This window comes from Helicoverpa armigera, chromosome 24, assembly GCF_030705265.1.
Source record: "Helicoverpa armigera isolate CAAS_96S chromosome 24, ASM3070526v1, whole genome shotgun sequence".
Taxonomy (NCBI): domain Eukaryota; kingdom Metazoa; phylum Arthropoda; class Insecta; order Lepidoptera; family Noctuidae; genus Helicoverpa; species Helicoverpa armigera.
Genome location: NC_087143.1, coordinates 9,332,555 through 9,356,019, shown reverse-complemented (window position 1 = coordinate 9,356,019; position 23,465 = coordinate 9,332,555). Strand labels below are relative to the sequence as shown.

At 36.2% G+C, this 23,465-nt stretch overlaps 1 protein-coding gene across 1 annotated transcript in view; it reads right to left on the bottom strand.

The window, feature by feature from the left end:
- The window catches only part of LOC135118670 (protein madd-4-like), a 316,932-nt gene that overhangs the window by 102,207 nt on the left and 191,260 nt on the right, over nt 1-23,465 (bottom strand). Inside the window, exon 4 of the mRNA XM_064041267.1 lies at nt 14,583-14,676. Coding sequence (XP_063897337.1) covers nt 14,583-14,621 — 39 coding nt within the window. The 5' untranslated portion in view covers nt 14,622-14,676. The remainder of the gene's footprint in view (nt 1-14,582; nt 14,677-23,465) is intronic.

Here is a 23,465-nt window from a genome sequence, read left to right as displayed (position 1 = left end):
TCTTGTAGGTCAAGTATGGTGAGTTTAGTTACGAGAACTAGCGAGGCGTTCGGGTTAGTTGTCAAATCAAAACCAATCTGGCAAAGATTGGTCTTGATTGATTGGTAATTTTATTGTGAATGGGATGGATTACAAAAAAAGGCGTGTAAGGGCGGAGCTAGTAACGTTCCTCGTCCCCCGAACACCCGCATGTTGTCGCGGTACTTTCTTAGTAGATTTTGCGTTTTGACATCTCTGCTAGTCATTTTGTTCTCTATGACTGGGACAGGAGAACTTATTATACGCCAACTTTGCAGCAGAATAAACCGAATGGAATTTTAAAAGTTCATGCTTAGTCTGGGTTTATTCCCAGATGGTTTTGTCGGTAATTAGTACTGGGAAGTTAGATTGTAAATGTTTGTTTGTTTGTGGTTGTCATAATTATGAAACAAGAGGTTTTTACTTGGCATACAGAAATGGTACCAAACACATTCTTTTATAATTTACTTCTAGGAAACCCGAAGCAATTTGAATTTTGCAAAAATGAAACAGTAAAGAAATTTTTGTTTTTCTTAGGCTTCCGTATTCACTTTGAAAGACTTGGCGAATACCCCTTAATTTATAATTTAATTTTTATTTTGGATGAACCCGAATTCTCCTGAAACCATCTCTTGAACCTGAATCCTTCTTTTTATTTACTTTTCGACATATCATTCCTGTGCCTGCCGAACGTGAGATAATCGCGCACAAACATACTTACATATGACGGCGCCACCGTCGATGTGTCAACCGTCGATCTGTCAACGGTGGACCTTATATAAAGCGGCGCGCGCGCACGACTCGGGTCAGTAAACTCACTAGCACCCTATACAAACACAAACCGCGTTCGTATAAACCTCGCCGCCGAGGTCCGCCGCGACGTCCCGTTCTCTGTCCTCCCGACCCTTGCTCATCGAGCCAGCCCGCGAGCTGAGCCAGTAGCTTTAAATTCCCCATTTAATAATAATGATCATATGATCCAGCCTGTCCCTTTGCTGCCTCCCCAGCGACGCCCTAAGCCGAGGTCCGACCCCACAGGGGGTACCCTTAGCGCAGTCGCTTAGTTTATAAGTTGTTTTACGCCCCTGGCTGGAGGCCTTAAATTCTAGGCATCCACAGGGAAAAGTCCGGTTAAGCAGTACACGGCCTCCTAGGCTGAACTGCGAGATGCCATACCAAAAAACGACTCGGGTCATTCGTCCGCCGACCGTTGCCGAGTGCACACCTCCCACAAATTCGTGATAAATAATTGTAGTGACTAATACTGTGTTAATTGGAATAAACCAAGTGATTGTGTGAGAACCCCTTTGTTTTATTTAACGATGTCGGATCCTGACGCCGACACATACATACATACAAGGTCATAAGAACCTCCTCTTTTAAAGTCGGTTAAAAATTAAGCCAATCACACACCATACCGCAGTATCACAGCTGAAAACATTAAACATTCATCCCTCTCCGCTTAATGAGAGCGTCGAGATTGCCACCAATCACAGATTTTATACAAAAATAAATAACATTGCAAGAGTATTGTGATGGAATAAATTGCCAGTGTTGGTTCAGTGGCATGCCCGTTGTTATTTAATTTTAATATGGCGTATGAAGTAATGTTAAGCTTCTTGTTTTTGTAATTTATAATCTATAGGATTTTTTTTCGATTCCGACTATAACCCATTCACATAAAAGTACCTATATACTTTCCCATCAAAGATAAGATTCATCTTGCTTATTACTGATATCTTTATATGAAAGTAAAGAACACCATTTACACTGTCAATTTGTAGTCAGTAAAAGTTCAAATGTAAACACTTATAAAAAACCTTCAATTAACAAAAACAACACACAAATTAATCTGACAAGCTCAACGTTTCCAAAAACAAAAGCCAGCATTAAAAAAAAAACATCATTATTCAAAGCACTCACTCAAAGCTGAGCCAAAAAAAAATATATCCGTAAACAGCCAATTCAATTTAAATATCATGTACCAAAAAACGCAATTTATTCTGTCGCCACAATAAAAATAAATTGTATCCCTTTCTCATAATCCCGTCCCTAACCCGTTTGCTCCGTAATATGATGAGATCTCGCAAGACGATTCCCTGGACACAGCAATATCCGTTGCCGCGTAAATAACGTTCGCAACATAAATATTAGATTGACAGCGCGCAATCTACAGCGAACATTACGTACTAACGCTTAAGTGTTATTGGGTAGAATGTCTCTTTATGTTGATCGAAAAAATTTTGATTTGCCGAAATTATATCGCGACACGCTATATCGAATTCGTGGATGGAAAGATTTATCGTATTTCTGAACTTCGGAGTTCGGATTTCACAATTCTGTTTGTGAAAGAGTGATTATTAGAAGCTTTATTTTTAAATATTCCGAGAAGAATATTATATGGGTAGTATTTAAACGCAAATCAAAAAATATCCTTTTTCTATGCAATAAGATTCCGAATTCCCATCAAAATTACTGATTGCACAGCAAAATATTCAACTCAAAATATCACTAAACACACTACAATTTATTTTCGCAGCGTACAGCGATTTTTCCTAAAGCAAAAGCTTTTTCATCAATGCACAGCTAATAATCTTAATGCACATTATACATGTTAACTCTTTTTCTTTTAAATATAGCTTCTATTTTTATATTATTTACAGCAGTTTTTCAGAATGAAACAGCATTTTATTTGTCTCAGTCATCTTATTATTTATTAATTACGGCATAATGAGACCAGCAAAAAAATATAAAATTAAATACAAAATTGTAATTTATTGAATTATTAAAGCGCGTCTTGCTTTCGCGGGGCGTACACGTTTCCTTTTTTGCCCTAATAATAATAGGCAACATTTTTAGCTTCTGCAGCTGGCGCCACGTACTTGAGTCGGATCGCAAGTCCGATGATATGCTTGCATATACATACTATAGTTCTTTAAAAAAATAGGGCTGGTGCATTGTCAGTCATTGTCAGTATTTCCTTTGGCATACATTTCATATAAGTAGTCATTAAAAGGCTACTACTATAATATCATATTTCAGAATGTTTATAGTCAGAATCATCTTTTGGCATAGTTTTGGAATTTTTATTTTCCTGTAAGAAGCATGCAAACAAGCCTGAAGCATGAAAGCAGGCATGCAGCATGTAACCAGGCATGCAACATGGAAGTAAGCATGCAACATGCAGCAAGCATCACTTCTGTCACGGCTCCGGCGCTTCGTGGCTCCGGCGGTCAAATGCGAGCTTATCGTCGCAGATGATTTTCACGCTCACCACCGCAGCTTCGGCTTGCTGGCCGGCCGAGCCGGCCAGCCTCAACCGCGTTGGCGAGCGTTAAAATTACCTGCTCCTCAGCTCGCAGGCCGCCTCGCCCCTCCGCGCCTACGCGGTTTTGAATTGCACTCTAGGGGTAGGGCAGACAAGACTACGTGGAGTCGGTTTTGCAGCGATTTGTTTTCGTTACTAGCTTCAATTTTTAATACAATATTTTTTAATTGAACTCTATCTTACTCACTCGCGCCACTCTGCACTCCAGTGACGAAAAAGCGCGCGAAGCCGCGAACCTTTTTCAGTTAATTTGTTCTGTTTTTAGAAAGAATGCAATGTGACAGGATTTTTTTGTTATAATAATCATTTAATTTGTCGAGCATGGCTTCTTGAAAATTAAGACAAATATGATGAACAGGTTTTGTTGTACTTACTGGTTAATATGCGACTGGGATAGTTATTTTGCTATGAAATATGGAAAATTTGCTGTGCAGTCAGTATTAATGCTATGTATGTAGTATTTTTGTACAAGAATAAATTTAAGTGTATTGCATTATAATAAAAAAAGCAATGTCATATTGATGTATAATTTCGAATTATCTGCAGTTTGAGTGTTGTTAAACATTTAGTTTATTTGTAGTGAACTAAGTTATTTGATGTAAAAAAGAATATAAATGATGAGTATTAATTGATAGGCGATTATTTATTTGATATGCAATTTATAATATCCCATATTATATTAAGAGTAGTTTTTTCTTTTAGCGGTGGCAAAAATCATCAAATGATTCCGCTGTGGTTTAGCAGCGGTGAGTGTCAGACTTTTTCTGACTAAAAATCCGTCGTGTTCCTTCGTAGGCATTATATGTACCAGGGCCGCGGTAACTCTTTCGAACAATCCCGCAGCTCCGGCGGGATCTTAAGAGTACTGAAGTAGGTGGACGGACGATCTGGCCAAGGTCACCTAGAAGCAGTGAATGTGGGTTGCTGAAGATCGAGCAAAGTGGCGAACCTTTGGGGTGGCGTTTGACCAGCAGTGGACGTCTTTCGGCTGACACGACAACTGGATTTCCATAAATCAGTCTGTGGATTTTTTCGCATGTGTACTCTGGGTTAGGCGCCGCAAAAACCGCTGTCGTGCGATTTTAGGTGTCGCTGTTTGCACTACCAGTTGTCAACTGTTTGTTGACGCCAGTACACGACAAAATCCAGCGGAAAATCAGCTAGGATGAAAGCGCTCTAAGCGCTCACTTAAGTCTACATAAAGGTGTGTTTTTACACACCAACCCGGGTAACTGGGTTGAGGAGGTCAGTCGTTCCTTATAAAGAACTGGTACTCAACTGCATCCAGTGAGACTGGAAGCTGACCCTAACTTACCTAGTTGGGAAAAGGCTCGGGAGATGATGTCTGCCGCCATCATCAAGTTATTAATATAATAAAACATCTTAGTAATTGCTTTTCTGATGATAAAGATTCTAGTGGTAAAAAACCTTTTACACATTTTAAACAAAAAAAAAAACTATCAAAAAGAAACAAACAAATCATATCTAGCAAAGTAAACACTCCAATAAAAACTTCGTTAATTATCAACGAACATTTTTGCCAGAAACACCTGCAAACCGAAACTCTAAAAGTGAATATTAATTAAAAGTTTTTTCCCGAACTGTGCCCACTGTGCATGCGTTTGAAATAACCGATATTTGAACTATGTTTGGGAGCTGGCAGAGAGCCAGGGTTGAGCGTTTTAATAACAACGTTACTGCTCTAGTTTTTGGGTTTTCAGGTCTGCAAAATTTTCAGGTAAGCATGTATAACTTACAAGGGTAGAGCTATATTTCATGAATGTATTCAAGGCAGCTGGATCATATAAAGTCTAATTATCAAGCCTCAACATAGTTTATTTTGTAATTAGGTAATAATTTCGTCCATCTTCAAAACCTTGTTAAACAACATATTCATATATTTTACGAATAATGACAACAATATCATAATGATGACTAATTTAATATCCACTTATACCAACCTCAAGAACTTTACAAATCTGTAACATAATATTTTCAGCCCCCAAAAATCAATAAGCTACCTCCCTTTTCAAACACTCAATTCAAAACCCAAACCCACTCATCTTCCACCAGAAATCACAAAGGTCAATAACCTCTCCCCTTACACAAATTCCCGTGCCAATGTAAACAAACCACATACATAGTTTATGCCCTAATCTGGCCTGTGCAAGTTTTGCCCCGCGTCGGACAATGCAGCTGTCAATTATATGCCTAATCTGTTAGGCAGTGCCCTAGGGTGAGTCGGATCAGGAGTCTACTATGAACTCTGTAACTGATTGTAAAACAAACGAAGAGCTGATAAAATAATATATTAGACTTCTGTCTTGTAAGAAATAGGCTGGACAATATAAACGTCAGTTTTCTGAGAAAAACTGTTTAGGTACATACTATGAATTTTCACGTTCAATTAAGTACTCAGGTGTCTTATGAAAAATGGATGTGTATGTTGTCGATGAAAATGGGCTATAATGAGAATTGTACAGGTTTCTCATTGTTTTGTGTGTCTTCTAAAGTATTTTGCTTTTGTATGTTTTGATACATATTTATTTTGGTATTTAAATTCTGCGGACTTTTTTTCTGCGCCAAAAAAAAACCTAATCTCTTTCACTACTAGCAGATTTTCCTCTACGTTTTCCGTAAAAGAGCAACATCGGACAATTGATTACTATAGGTCAAAAAGTTGCCACCTGAAACTGCGCGACATATTTTTTCCTCTCGAAATTAGTCGAGCATATAATCCGCTAGTGTGGAAATGCTTTTAGGCCTTTTTATTTCTTTTTACTTTCAATGAGACCTGTTATTCTAATCAAGCGCATGTTTCGAACCCAAAGTAGGCCCCAAGTTCGGAGCAGTTCGGGACATTTCGGAAAATTTCGGCTTTCAGAACACTGCAATCTCTAGCGTGCTGAAGGGGTGTAGAAATAAAAGTTTTTGTCGTTTTACTACGGCCCCATTCCGATTTTATTTGTCGTATGGTAGGAAAGTTTGTACGCTACACATTCTTTTTGGTTTAACTATGAAATATTTCGACTGTGGTGACACGAATGCGGATAATTGTGGAAGAATTTATTTATGGTATCGGCGATTGGATAATGGGTATTGATTTTCTAAGTTTACAGACATGTATTTAATTATTGACTATGGTTTTGTTCTTGGGTTCAATGCTTGTATCGATTTGGGCTTTTTAGACTTTTTTGGTGTACGTTTAATTTTGTCACCAGTATTTTTACCTGTGATTAAGTCATCGATATATGCAAAGTATAGGTTATACTAGATAAAAAATCTATCAAGTACACAAATATTATAAAGGCAAAAGTTTGTGAGAGGGTATGTATTACATACTTGTTAACTCAGAAAGGGCTCAATGATTTTGATGAAACTTGGCAGTAATTGCTATCTATCCGGGTGCGGGATTAGTTCTCAAAACTGTAAAGACTGGTAAACCTCTGGCAAAAGCTAATTTTTTCAATAAATCTCCGAATAAGTACCAATTAATTTTTGAACAATTCCATTGTTTGTTTTCCATCAGATGCAATTGAAATCGTGATCGTTTGTATGTTTGTGTGTGTGCGCGTCAACTGCGAACTGTGGAGGGATTCGAGTAAATCGGAGGAAATCTGGCAGTTTATTCAATGCAGGTATAAATATGATAATGTCATAGGGCTGGTTTTTACTACGGATTTTGTGGAAATGTTCTACAGACAATCGTTTAGCAGGTCTTTTTATTTAGATGTAAATTCATATGAAAGATCCTAGGAGTAAATCAATTCATCTGCCTAGTCTTTGCCCATGTTGGGGTCGGCTTTCAGTCGAGTTTCAGTCTATATATACAGCTGAGTACTAGTATTTTAGATGAAATGACACCTATGTATCCTTTGGCACGACTGGTTGTCTGACTTTCTGGCTTTTGTCTTCTCGTGACTTCTACCAAAAGTGATAAAATGACAGCCAACCCAACATGGTCGGGAAAACGCTAGGCATAAGACGACATTTTCTGTTCTTCTAAAATACATCCACACAAAAATATAAAATATGACAAAATCAACCTCTAGGAACACACGTTCGTTATCGATATCCGAATCTGAAATATCAGGTCCGAGCTCCGATAGTTATCGAATAAATATCGATTCGAGAGACAGACGCTGTGCAAACGAGGTTGGGTAGACGATGACGAGGGGAGGTATATCTACCCTACTTATGTTGTGTAGGAAGATTCTTTATGTGGTATTGAATTTTTTATATGATAAAGGTTATGGAAAATTACTAATTGTGGGGTAGCTAACACTCAGTTGAATTAGTTGGTTACTTAATTAAAAAGAAAAACCTATTGAAGAAAAAAAAAATTCAACGGTTTTATATATACTCTTTATTAAGCTTGAACGTGACGAGGTGGTCGAAAATGGACCATGCTTGCTAAAATAGTGCCTAATCACTCGAGTGGTTATAATTATAGGTATAGCTTGCAAAGTTTGTAGTAACACAATGAACATATACGCTTAAATGCCGCAATTAAAGTATAAAATTATAAGTATCATAAAACACTTAATTGGACTAGCGTTAAATAAGACTTAATTATAGTTGAAAATTATTGTTAAAAACTTGGTTTCACATGACAAGTTTCACGTAAATGAAACATACAACTACATTTTGACTGTTTAGCAGTCACTAGTTCAGATCAGCAAAGTTATTTTACGAGACCTGTTCTTCGCGCACCTGGACGAAAAGTCCAGCTCTTTTTAGTAGGAGATAGAATCTCCATACTCTCATACTCATACTCTCTACTACTTACATTCGTCAGAATATCAAAACTGAGTCAATAAATCATATAGTCAAACAAAGTTCGAAATGAACATGCGGGTTGAACTAATATCCATCTTGGAGATGTATAACTTGCTCATAATAACAACCTCTACCTTCCTTAAGTGCTATCCTCTTGTTCACGCGGTATGAATAGGATAAAGAGCGCATTTGCAGTGATAAAATCATTGATGTATGAAAATTTTTGTAGCAATTTTATTTGACATTCATATTGCCAAGTGATAGGAACCTAACGTCAATAACCACATGGCATACTTAAGCAAAGGTATATATTTAAAACTATCTAAATTGAAACTATGGTTGCTTGCATTTTTTGCTTGTATCCTCTTGCACTAATCAAATAAGTTTCTTGCATTAAGAAATAAAGCCAAGTTTAAGAAAAGAAAAATGTTTATTATTTCATTTTTCATTCCTTCACCATGCAAGTTTAAGAATACCTAAATCCACAATATCATCCTGCATACTTTGTAGCCTTTCTAAAAATCATCCTACATACATTGTTATCTTCCGTCATAAACCTCGTAAAATTCATACCCCTTTGCCTCCACTAGTTCGTGGCGCACCTGAGCTGAAGTTAGTGACAAATCAATATACATTCAGTGGCTGCTGCATCAGAAGGGTTGCATAATTGATTGCAACTGTCTTATATATGCATCAGGTTATTTATTTACTCGATTTAACTGCCAAGTTACCGGCAATATTAAAATGTAACTTACAATTTTTTTAACAAATTATTTATAGAAACGCAGTATCTTTCTAAACTACAGTTGTTTGCATCATTTTGCTTTGATGATCAAAAATGTTTTCTAAAACTCCTAATAATCGGAAAATAGGCCTGACTAGATTTTGATAAGCAAAAGTTTTTGTTCAAATATTAAATTTTAATTTCTTAACCATGCAAAATTCGCTTAAAGCCTCGTAAAATTCATACTCGCTAGTTTGTCGTGCACCTGAACTGAAGTTAGTGACAAATCAATATACATTCAGTGGCTGCAGCATCAGAAGGGTTGCATACTTGATTGCAGCTGTCTTATATATGCATCAGGTGTAGGTTGTGCTGTTATTTCAAAGTGCATGTGGTGAGTGGGAAAATGCAATGCGTTTTGAAGAATATTGTTGTAAAGAAAGTTATTTTATGAATTTGAGGTGTTCTGTTTTAGTTTGAACACGCACCCCATAAGAACACAACATTATTGAAGTAATTTGAAAATCTATTTCTGTGTTAGAAAGCCCATTTATTAAGATCCCACAGAACGTAGGTTATAAGCACTGACGGAAGCTAGTCCTAACTACCTTTTATTTCATAACGCATAACATAACGTATGCGAACAATGGATGTGCGAATAATGGACAATGGAAATATCTTTTGTAAAAAATATTTTGTTTTACAATGTCGTGAAAAATCCTGTAATGATGGCTCAAGTTTTAATCATTATTATCTGCCTAGTCCTTTTTCCATCTAACTTGTGTTCAGTTTCGCAATGGATTAAATATGCAAAAAAGGGATGAAAAAGAAACTTACTAATAATGATAAAATGCGACAACATTTGGATCTAAAATGCTTTTATTGGAAAAAAGCTGAACCAATTTAGCGAAATATTCTACTTAAAAAGGTAATAAAAATAAAAGCTAAGTTACTACATATAGGTTTTCAATTTATTCGTTTGTTGAAATATCTAGTTGGATTACTAAACCGCTTGAACCAATCGAAATAAATTCACTCACATTAACGAAATCCCGAATTTTACCAACTTTCTAACTTAAATATCTGCATCTGACTTAGTGTCAAATTAGTGCAGAACTTTCACCTTAAGTAGACAGAAGGTCAGACAATGTCAGACGGTTAGAATCGATAGCACATTGTTACGTATTAACTACATATGTTGCGTGATATTTGAGAAATTATTTGTTGTATGTACGTGCTATATTTGGCCTACTTAAATATAAGTGGGTGGAAATAAAGAGCTTTATATTTTGACTGAAACCTGAAACTATGTAAAGTAAACAGGCAGTTAAAAGGAATTCAAAAGAACTTACTCTCGAATGATGATACGAATTTTTGATGACTTTGAGAGCTTTTACTATGGGTTATCCATTTAATATGCCCTTGTAATTCATACCCATAAAATTCAAAAAGCCTTATTTTTTAACATTTTTTTTCAAAAGAGCCTTTAGTTTTGCATCTTTATTAGCTTTTTATCTCATCATCAACTGTCTAGAGTCTAGATTTTCTCAACTCTGTTAGTAGGTGTTAAGGTAAATCTGAGTACCAGTGTTTTACATGGAGCGACTGCCTGTCTGGCCTTAATCCCGCTATCCGGGAAACACCGAGCGAACCCCTTGGTAGAGCTAAATTCTGTCTGTGGAAATGACTGTTAAAGATATAGGTACAAATAAAAGCTTAGACATTCAATTCAGCGTGCCTTCTAAGTACTCCGCACCTAAGACGACCGCATACTAAGACAACCCACTGACCAAACTCATTATCACATACATAGATATGGTCACCCATCCACGGACGAACCGAGTTAAGCGTTGCTTAAACAATGATCGACAGTTCCATGAAGCTATTTCTTAGCCTCAAGTTCATCTACAACATAAACATCCATTTTTCTTAAAACAGCTATTTACTCTGAAAATTAAACGTGAAAATTCAAAGTAAACAGTAGTTTTAAGAAAACTAACTTAGCCACGAGCTCCTCTTTTATGCAATGTAATAACAATTTCTACAAGATTTCATGTAAAACCGCACCAACACCACAATATTTACGAGGCAAAATAATTTACGTCAGGAAATTATTATTATGAACATTTACTGCTCGGAAAGGTAGGTGTTATAGCTGTAACTAACTATTAGTTATTATTAACTGATCGTAAAACTAAGAGCACACTGCAAACTTTTAGTCGGCCGAGTTTGTTTGGGCTCATAAATCAGTATGAAAATGACAGATGACTGCCTCGTTGGTCTAGTCGTCGCAAGCGCGGCTGCTTAGCACGAGGTCTCGGGTTCGGTTCCCGGGGCGGGCCAAAATCGCTTTGTGGGTTTTAGAAACATTCACAAAGCAGCCTGGAATCTGGAAGTTGGTGATTGATACACCCGTGCGTCGAAGAGTACGTAAATGTCGGTCCTGCTTGTAATCTCTCTCCGTCGTGTCGGTTTACCGTCCCATCGGGCTGTGAGTGAAGGAATAGTGAGTGCACTTGTGTCTTGAACAATGGTAGTCCGCAGTTGGCTAATCTCATAATATGAGAACAGCTGGTCTATAATCGGCTAGGAAGACATCAACTTTACAAAGCCTACAACGATCTGATTATAATTAGTTGGCATCAGACCGACTGAAAACTTTGATTGAATTCCCAATTTTTTCTCACCCATCGGGGCAACTATCAACCGACTAAAAGTTGGCAGTCTGCGGGTACACTAATCAGTCATGCGCACTAATTAATTTATTAGCGTTTAGTTCACAATTTCGCTCTATTTCGCCTGTTGGTTGCATGCAAATGGGTGTATTGAATTGATATTAAATTGCTCCTAATTTTTATATTGATGGCTGATTTTGTTTATTACCTATTTCATTTGAAATATTAATATAATAACTAGCTGTTCCTAGAGGTTTTACCCATATCAAATAAGAATTACTTTGTATCCTTTTTGTACTATCTGTGGAATTTTAATTTTACTCAGTTCAGTAGTTTTGGCATGAAGGCGTGACAAAAAGACAGACAGTCCTTTTTTGAAAAACAGACCCTCTTTCTAATATGCGAGTAAGGATTTGTTTGTTTAGTTATGCTAGGGTATAATAACTTGTATGAGAAGTAATGTGCTGATGCAAAAGTAAAGAATCTAATTAGGTTTCTAACTACAATGTCCAAGTTATACGCTTTTAACGGTTTGCTAAAAGATGTTAGTAGATTTATTATATAAGTTAAACATTAAAATAGACACCCCGTGCTTAAAGTTGAGATAAAGGTTTGTTTTAAATAAAGTTAAAGGTAAATTTTCAAAATCCCTGCATATACTTTAATCACAGTAGGCATGTTTCATAAAGCCGTAGTAATTTCAATACAGCAAACTATAGTGTCCAGAACATCCACTAGAAAGTGCGAATTATATTGATAGCTACACATTTATTATCGGAATATCAATTTAAAGACACATAGAACCACTATTACTATTTTTAAAAGCAAGCAACGCCACCAGCAAAAGCTAGTCAACTTCTACCCACAACTAACAAATGAAAATCACAAACTAAAGACGCGCCCTCTCCTACCTTGCACCACTAAGCTAACAAACTCAATCTGCACTGCACCGGAGATTCAGCTAAAATAACCACAGTTAATGCAACTATAATGCACCCACTATCATATTATACCTTAGGAAATCCACTCCGCACGTGAAAATGTACGGAAAATGCACTATTTGCTAAGTGAGGATAGCTGGAATTTACTTTTCATTTGCGATGAGATTTTAAGTTGGTTTTAGGTATCGTTGTTTTAGAGGTATGAAATTATCTATATTATAACAACTGCTTTCCTGTGGATTCTCTCGCGTCCCGTGGACATTACTGAAAGGTTATGTCTTCTTCCTCCTGCCCTGTTCCCAATTTTATTTGGGGTCGGCGCAATATGTCATCCTCTTCCATTTTTCCCTGTCACTCGTCATACTGACACTCACTCCCTTCCTATTCATGTCATCTTTCAAGCAATCTATACATCTTTTCTTAGGTCTTTGTCTTCTTCTCCATCCATCTACATTCTACTCGGAGGTCATCCTACATTATCCATTATTCGGAAGCTTCCCAACAGTAAAAACTTTTTCAAATCGGTTCAGATAGTTTTGGAGTCTGCAGCGTTCAAACAAACATACTTAAAAATGTGTCCTCTTTATTATAGATGGTATAGTTTCTATAAATCTATATTATGGAAAAGTTACTCTGTCTATCTGTCATGACTTCACGTCAAAACTCCTGAACCCATTTTTAAATAAAATTTAATACACAGGCAATCTAAAGCCTTATAAAGGTCGCCGGAAGACACTGGATGCAGGTCGCCTCCAACAGGTATCTGTAGAGATCTAAGGTGGAGGCATATGTTCAGCAGTGGACGTCCTATGGCTGAGATGATGATGATGATGAAATGTAAAGCCTGAGCAGTTAAGTCGGACAGCCTGTGTCCGACTTGACCAATGAGGCAGTTAAAAAGGACAACACGTGTATCTATTTTTACCCCGAAATACCCAAAACCCATATTCAAGGATTTCCCAAGAGTCAAAACTCATTGAACGGTAAAACCTCTCAAAGTAAACATTAGTTACAAAGACGACCCGAGATAAAGTTATTCGTTTATAGACTATAGTTGACCATAGTTTTGGTTTCCTTAGCCTTTATGAATACAATTATTGGACCTATGTTTACTTCGCGAATAGAAATTGTGGTTGGCAGTTTATAGACTAGCTTCTACCATTGGTTTCAGCCCCGTCCCGTGGGATCTATTCAGCTCACCTTGATAAAAATTAGCTTATAGACTTTTAGAGAAATAAGATATCTCACCCTGAAATGATTTTTCAAATCGGATCAGTAATTCAAATAAACTCTTCAGTTTTATATTATTACCAGCCGTTTCCGTACGGGGTCACCCGCGTCTTGTGGGAACTATTACCCGGATTAAATATAGCTTTCCAAGAGTGAAAGAATGTTTCAAATTCGTTCGGTAATTTCGAAGCCTTTGACACAAACAAACAAAAAAAAGATTTCCTCTTTATTATATTAATTATAACAAATAAACTACCATGAACAAGATACCTATCAGTCACAATTATACTCTTTTATGATTGGCTGTTTACGATCACATATACATACACACCCTCACACACACACATACACAGATACATAAACAGACAGTTCATTTGTTTTTATCGTCTCTGTTCGAATGGACGATGAGTAACGATTATTGCTGAAATAAAATGAAGGTGTTTGCTTAATTCTGATGTCTGGCTTCAAGTTTTTATGAGTGTGTACTGAAAAGGAGAATGATCTGTCTGTATGTCTGCTTAAGACTAGGTTATAAAAGTTTTATTTATTTATAAGTATACCTAGGTATATTTTTTGTAATATAAAACAGTTTTCAAGACTATAATGGTTTCAATACTGACTTGTTGAAAAATTTTACGATTCGAGTGCAACTGACTAAGATATTTTTGGAAATTGAAGAAATAGTCCTTAGGCGGCAAGTCAAAACGTCGAAAAAGAGCTGGTAATTATTATTACGAGATATTTGTAAAGAACATACACCTCTGAAAAATGCTGAGACATATTGATACTGATTTTCTCTCTGTATATGTACATGTAGCCTATATAACTATATCTAATAATGTTTGTCAGTATATTATAATATAAAGGTTTGTAAGTATATTACTCACCGCACACAAAAGCACGAGCAATAAGCACCGTATCACCATGGTGTCACGCGATCTTCTCCTCACATGACATTATACGCCTCTAAGTCATTTGCACCTGAAACAAATGAAAATATACCTTAAATACAGAGTGTTAAGAATCAATATTCAATAGCTTAGAGAGACTGACTTGTATAGCAAACGAAAGTAGACTTTAATAAGTAGCGGTAAGAATAAAGATTGGATAACTTTGAGTGACATATTATATGTTAGTGCGATTTCACGTTAGCAGGTGAGCCATGCTTGTGTGTAACTTTGATGTATCGGTGAGCTTACACATACAAAGACAAAGCGCGTAATTTCACACTCAGAAATATGGCTTATCAGCTTTTGGAAACATAACATGCACCTTTCTCTGTTACAACTAATATTATAACTGTCAATGAAAATCTGCAATTTTAACTGACTTGAAAAAAGGAGTTTCTCAGTTTAACCTTTTTGTATGTTTTTGATTATCTCACGTTTGGCCCAACTGATTTTTATGCGGTTTTCATGACAATATTTGCGAGACTTAAGGAGAAGGTTTCAAGTATACCTATTATTGAAAAGATTTTGTTACTAGTCTTAAGTAAATCAGATTTTTACTGCCCCTATTATTACAACAATAAAATACGCCATAACACAGATTCCTATCGACCACCACGAAGCCATATAAAGCGTCCCCCATACCCTTTCCCCATTCTTGCGAAGTTTTCTATAAGTATTCCATAATTTTGGCACGGCACCACGCAAGTATGGCGGCGAGTGTGACGTCACGATCCATGGACTATCAGAATGTTCCAATTTGAAAATAAATAGTCTTCGATAGGTTTGTTGAAAGATATAGATACTTAAGTATAGTATTCATTCTTACATAATAAAGGTATTTCAGTGAACTCATTCTTAGTAATATTAGGTTTAAATATGGAAATAGGTAAGTCTGTATTTTACGTAGTCACGCTTAAATATGAAGAAGATGAAGTATGGCACAGAAATAAGTGTTATCCTCTCTAGGACCTAGAATGAAATAAATGCCACTTTTATTCCGAAATCGCTTTTCTCTTCAACAAATAAATAGCAAGAAATATATTCTAAATCTAGACTTTATTCTCCAAATAAGGCAAGTCTGCTTCTAAAGAACGTTTCGATGTGTAATCTTGATCCGCCTGACGTTTTCAGCTATATAATTCTACCTTTCTTTGCCACATAAACTTTGGAAAAGGAAAAATGTTCAGGAGCTAGAGAATTTGGAAGAGATAGGCTACTGACACTTTTTATTTCGTTTCAATGTATTATGCTGTAAATAGATATAGTTTTTGATAATGTCTTGCTTATGTACTATTCAATTTTTAACCCCCGACGCAAAAACGACGGGGTGTTATAAGTTTGACGTGTCTGTGTGTGTGTGTGTGTGTGTGTGTGTGTGTGTATGTGGCATCGTAGCTCCCAAACGGATGATCCGATTGTAATGCGGTTTTTTTTATTTAAAAGGTATGTCAGTCGGGAGTGTTCTTAGCTATGTTTGGTGGAAATCGGTTCAGGTCTTCAAGGTCATCAGCTCGTTTGCTAGATGTGATAGGAATGTTACACGCTCAGTTTACTTGCAAGTATATGTGGGATCTGAAATTTGAAACACTAATGTCTTTTGGAACCACTGAGCTGGTCTGCTGTTAGGGCACGAAGGTAGGAGACGTAACCCTGAACTGCCTTTTAGTAAACCCATCGAGTTTGGGCTCGTTGAATTTGTCTTGACGAGTTCTCTTCATGTTTCTGATTGACGAGAACCTGATGCTGGAAATGGGATGTGGCGGATGAAACCCTGGAATGCCGGAATTAAACGGATAAACCGATTTATATTTTTGCTGAAAATCTAGAATGTCCAAAGGTGAATCTTTATTGTTTCTCAATCTGTGCAATTCTCCCAGAGCCAGTTTGTCATGAGGATTGTTAAACAGCTTCCTTTGGCCGAGATCGCAAATAGCGACCCCATCTTAAGATAAAAAAAATTAAATGAAAGAAGGAAAAATTAAGGAGCTCCTTTAAAAAGCATGAAATAAAATTAAATTATAAATTTAAAAAAACCCCCGACCCAAAAAAAGTACGCAATAATTATGACAAAAGGTTAAAAACGCTAAACCCTACAAAAAGCAAAAAATAACTTTTAACACTACGTAAACTAAATTTTGACGTGTCGGGGGACCGCTTTTTACCTTCATAAATACTTACATAAATCAAATGATACCTACCTAATTACAACATTCGTTTAAAAAAAAACATGTAAGTATCTAAAGTAATGAATTAGAGCGGTTTAATTACCATATAAAATTCAATAGGTAGTTCTATAGCATATGTGAGACATGTTATGCTTTTTCATTTGCAGCCAGCACTGACGCTTGTTTTTTGATAAATCCTGCAGAAATTTAAGGCAGGTTTAACGAAGGTTATGCAAAATTTAGTTCAGTCAGATCTTGGGTAAATTACCGAGTATGACACAACAAGCTTTAAATTGAATGTCTATCAATTAAAGGTCTCTGAGTGCGACGGTAAGTGTTTCGGTAGGCAAGTAAACTTAATCGTAGACAGAAGTCAGGTATTCTAGAAAGTGGCTCTAGTCACCCGTATCTTCGGTTGTAGTCTTGGTCGTCTGCTCGGCAAGAGTCTTACAGTTATTAAAGGTTAAACACTTAGTAGACCATGACGACGGCTTTTAAAATCTCTGCTCATACCACATCCATACTCCTTAGCTCCAAGTAGTCGCGTGCGGCACAACAGTAGCTAACCGACTGTTCGGCGCCGTTCCGATCCGCTCTTATTGATGACAGACATTACTTCGCAGACGTATGCGGTGTTCTCGAACTTTCCATATGTGCTTATGTAACGCAAGCGGCGAACAAAAATTTTTGGAAAAGAATAATTGGTTGCGAGCTTAGTGAAAGGAACAATTATCCAAAGGACGCAAGCAAAACAGTTTAAATTGACAGATAATTTTTTATAATATTTAGTCATCATTTCTCACGAATACTACTGAGGAGTTTAATTTAGATTTTTCTATAAGGATCCCGATAAATATATAAAATTAATCTTCAAGATAGCCTAAATAAACGAACAAAATGTGTATTGTATGAAACGAATGGCAAAGTCAGTCTTGTGCATGCCAAATATATATTACATAAAAATTACTGCTTCAATTCGTAGCCATTCGAAAGCAACTTCAGTGCTTCAAAATTATTTGATACGATAACAGTTGTATCTCATTTATTCCATTATATAATCTTAGATACTCATAACTACGTTTCATACCTCTCAAATCAAAAATTTCAATTAAATAAAGATTTCAAACAAATTCAATCTCATTGACAGCCAACAATCCTACTGGAACACTGCTAACAATTACTGAAAGTACTCGAAAGAACCTGAAAGGCTGAAGCCTAAGTTTTTCAACAAAAAACTATTAATCCCCGAGCATTGGACTCAAAAGTGCTCGTTGAAAAGGGTGGGCCTTGTGAAATCCGGTATAGTGAGGGGACATGTCATTGGGGAATAGTTATCGACTTGACTGTTTGGATAAGTGGTTTATTGCTGTGTGGTGTTGCTGTCAATCTAGTGATATCGATATTAACTACTTGATAAGTAGTTGTTGAGTGTGAGTTTCTATAATGCGTACTTTTATGTAGCCAAAGGCATCTTTACTTGATTTTATTGACAAACAATAAATTTATAGTATGAGGCACATTTTTTTTTTAAATTTGTAAACAGATTTCGTTTTGAATCACAAAATATACAAATAAATGAACTATTGTTGCAAAATCTAAACAACATAAAAGCTACAATTTGTTTTATAATACTGATAACTGGAATTAAATATGTCTATATTTAACTCAGTATTATGACGAAATAAACACGACCAGAACATCTTAAACCTTACCTTTGATGCCAAAATTTGATTCCACTAACTTCAAACCACCCTGTCAAGTCAATCAACCCCTTTATAGCCAAAATAAACATTTACCTTAAACTTTATCGACAACGTTTCCCATCACTAGGGTTCCGTCAAACAATCCGTGAGCTCCTCAAACTTTGTCGAAGTTTCGAATAAAGTTTTCGCATAAAGGATTCGTCGAATCGACACGGTCCTTCGTCGATAGCCGAAGGAAACATCGGAATATAAACATTATTTATCCGATAGTTGTTACTCGATGTTTTTCTGTTGTTTTCGAAGAAAACACTATCTTTAGTTGCTTTCATTTTTATTCGCTTTGTAGTTTTGTAAGTATTTTTTCTGAGATCTTTTTGTTTTTATGTTGTTTATAATACAATGGCTAGTTTTGTTGCTATCCCACCTATAAAACTACTTTAATCATCAATGTAAGAACATCTTTAATCAATTTAAGATATACCTACTTACAATTCCTTAGTATTTATATATACCTAAAGCAAAATCTTTTCAGTCATCACAGACCTTATTTCCAAAGATTTACGAGCAATTTAAACGTACAAAGTTGAATAAAAATTAGCACCATACATACTTCATTAGTAAAACACGTGCATTTAGCAAGCTAATTAACAGCACAAGAAATCAAAACAAAAGGAAAAAACAGCAGAGTAATGTACTGAAATGGGTCGCAGTTACAGAGGAAGGAAATATAGCGGAGATGCCATAAGGAAGGTAGGTCAGGCGCCTTCTTGTAGCTCAAGCAACGTACGGAAGGCGTGATCAGTTGCTAGAACCAACGACGTGGTTCTTTGTCAAATCAAGAAAAATCCGTCAAACATTGGTCTTGATTGGTTGGTGCTTTTATTTGGAAAATAATAGGCGCGTTCCATAGAAGGCGTGTAAGGGCGGAGCTAGTAACGTTCCTCGTCCCCCGAACACCCGCATTTTGTCGCGCTACTTTCTTAGTAGATTTTGCGTTATGACATCTCCGCTAGTCATTTTGTTCTCCATGGTTAGAGTAAATTCCCAGTTACATAATTCGCTCGTATATTTTCATTGTGTGACAGATGGCGTGTTATGAATGCATACAGGCCTCGCAAATACTACCACAATGTTGGTAAGTAACTTAAAAATAAGGCTTTTAGCAGTTTTCGTTTCGTTCCGATTAAAATCTATAATGCGCTTAATATATTCTTTACTGAGTAGCGCGCGCGTGACGTTGCTATAAGAAATTGATCAGGCGCTTGAATTCAACACTACTTAAGTTTCTTTAAAATGATTAAAATTGTGATAATAGATACCTACTTCTTGCTGTGTTATACTGAACTAGCTAAATCGACCGGTTTCACCTGCTTCCCGAAAGAACTATTATACTACATTCTATACAAGAAAACAGTCACAAAATTAACGTTTTGTATTGATAAGTAAAATAATTTTCAAAAGATCCAGAGTTCTTTAAACTCACTTATTTTATCTTTTTATAACATTAATACTTATATGTAGATTATTCAAGATAAAATAAAAATCTTTATAATAAACTAAACTATGCTATTTTTAAGCGTAAAAACAAATTATACTTGCTTTAAAGGTTCATTTGTTTGTCATTGCATCTCACATGGGGTGTTGAACTATAGAAATGCAGAAACTATGCCGACGCCATCTTTAATTCAACAGTTACATCATTAGACTCATGTTTTTAACTCTATACGGGGGTTTGTTTGTCCCGGCTGTCATAGAACATCCTTGGCAGTCGTTACGGGTAGTCAGAAGCCAGTAAGACGCCAGTCTAACCAAGGGGTATCGGGTTGCCCGGGTAACTGGGTTGAGGAGGTCAGGTACTCTGGTACTCAGCTGAATCCGGTTAGACTGGAAGCCGACCCCAACATAGTTGGGAAAAAGGCTCGGAGGATGTCGAAGGCTTGTTCCAAGATCGGCTTATCGCAGTTTGTAGATTTGAGTGAGCTCCTGCAGGAATTTGAAAAGCAGCACGTTGTGAAGCGACTTTTTAGTGAAGGAAAAAATATTAAAGGGTTTAATACGAAAATGGTGTAACCGTTTCTTTGACACATAATTAAGTATGAAAACGTTATAAATATTTTTGGTAGCCAAAACTTATTTTGTGGAAAAATTACAGTTAGGTACATTTGTTAAAAAGAATCACTTTAGGTATGTTATTTTTAAAACAATGTAGGCCGACACGCCTTTATAGACCTCTCATAAATATACATAGTAAAAGTAAAAATTAAGTAGATTATTAATGCATAAAAATTGCATAACATTTTAAAAAAACAATTAAGCTGAAATAAGTATTATTTATCATGAAATAAATACCCTAAACCATATGCCAAATAAATCATATGTACATTATCTAAGTACCCACTTAAAGATAATTTTCAAATTGCCTTACCATGTTCCTTCACATTGCATAATGATAAAGGGATGTCCATCAAACGTGTTTATCGATAACTGTAGTCGATATCGATAATTTGCATTGTTTTGTTTGTACAGCACTTGTGATCATATGTCGGGATATCGCGATTTAATGGTGAAGTTTTTTGCATAACTGTTTGTGGAGTAGCTTATTGATAGGGGTCGAGTTTTTGCTGGCAAGGGAATAAGAGTTATATGATTTGGGTGGTTTGAATATTTGGATGTTTTTATCTAAACTAATACTTTTTGTTATAAAGCTGAAGAAGTTGTTTGTTTGAGCGGGCTAATCTCAGGACTGATTTGAAAAATATTTCAGTATTAGATGGCCCATTTATAGGCCCAAAACTAGAGGCTTAGTTTTTATCCGGATGCGTGAAGTAGTTGCTACGGAGTTAAACAGCTGGCAGAAGCTAACAAATGGCCTCGATAAATGATCTAACACTGAGAAGATTTTTCAAATCGCATCAGTAGTTTTTGAGATTAGCCCGTTCAAGCTAACAAACATACTTTCAGCTTTATTTTATTATAGCTCAGATATCTAATATCTTACTTCTTACAGTCCGCTTAAAAATGGGTTCTAACTATGTATATCTTCACCAAAGAGCTTGCCTAGAAAAGTTCCCACCTCAAAAAGGTGTGGCCATAACATAATTACTTAGATTACCTAAAAGGGCGACGATGGGCCATCAAACCATTAGTTTTTATGATTACCGCTATAAGCTTATACTACGGCTGCACCTGGTCATAACGATTACCGCAGTTGATATTATGGAACACCTTGGGGAAATGGGTGACCGTTGAACTGATGAGAATAATTTCTGGAAATCTATTAGGATTGTTTTTAATTTAGACGTTGTAAAAATAGTTGTTAATACTTACAAATATTTTGTATTAAGTTGAATCTTAGTATCACTAAATATATGTATGTATGTCTCGGAATGACATACTTTTTCTATGTCGAAGGTTCCGAAATTGATCTCAATGCAAAGTCGGCTCTAAATTTCGTCTCATAATCGCTTCAAAAAATAATTTTATCATGGGAAGACACTTATTGCAGTACATACTTAAGTTCGTGTTTTGCCTGGTATAATATTTTTTCAATGAAAATAAAAGTTTTCCGGAATATAAATGATTCATCAAAGGTTAAAAACAGTTGAATTTCAACACTAGGCCGTGCCCACTTCGTCGAAATCTGTTCACCAATGCATTGGTTTCAGGTAATGCTTGCATGACTTAACGTTGCTGAAATTCCCATGGTAAACCATACATAGGGCAAAGCATTCACGACTCTTACTTCTTAGAGTTGAGAAAAAGTTAAATAATCTCTTTAGTAGGTTACAGTCTCATCTGCCCAGCCTTTTCCCAAATACCTATATTGAGGTCAGCTTCCAGTCCAACCAGATGCAGCTGAGTACCAGTGCTTTACATGGAGTGACTGCCTATCTGATCTCCTCAACCCAGTTACCAGGGTAACCCAATACCCCTAGGTAAGACCGTTTGTCTGAGTTTCTGGCTTCTGGCTACTCGTAAAGACTGCCAAAGATGTTCTATGACAGCCAGTAGGTTCCAGCCTAACGGGGCGCAACTGAGCACCTGTTTTTACATGGAGCGACTGACTATCTAGCATTCAGTACCCAGTTTTAAGATATCATCATACCCCTTAGGAAGAATGGTTGTTACAACCTTCTGTGTCAACAATAAGACCTTAATTAAAATAGACAATTCGTTTTACTGCTTGTCGTCCATCTAAATGTCAAGATTTTTGTTTAAGTAGAAAAGAAATACAGGATAGTAACTTGACATTTTCAAGTTTCTTTTCCAAAACTTTTCTCTGCCGACCTACTTTTGTATTGTCGAGTGACCATGCTTGAAACTTTTATCAAGTAATTTCAGAGAGACATTTTCAAATCAATATTGATAGTTCTTTTATTTACCGGTGTTTTGTTTGTAGACATTAAAGTAGGCCACTCAATGTGATTATGTTTTTTCCATGTGTACTCTCTTTTATTACCTACTGAATTATTTAAATTGCATTTTTCTACTATTTTTATCTGAATATAGGTGAACACCAATGGTTTTATTAGAGTCTTATTTCCCATCTGGCTATCTACGATGCCAAGATAATTAATTGGTTTATTTAATAGTAATATGGTCATAATAATATCACTTTGGTACGGCGACTATCCTCAAAAGAAATGAGTCACCTTAGCAGATACACAAATATTATCAGCAGACACAGGTGCACTCCCTATTCCTTCACTCTCATAACCCGATGGGACGGCAATCCGACACGACCGGAAAGAGATCAGGCGCAGGACCGACAGCCAAACTTGCTTTCTGAGTCACAGATTCTTATACACAGATCCACTAGGTAGATACTACATAAATCAAAAGGTACATAAAGGCATGTATGCACATAAAGCTAGGTATTATTTAAGCCTCAAACAATGATAAAGCCTTTTGCCAAGTCTGTGTAATTACGAACTATTATGTCTTTCTAGGTC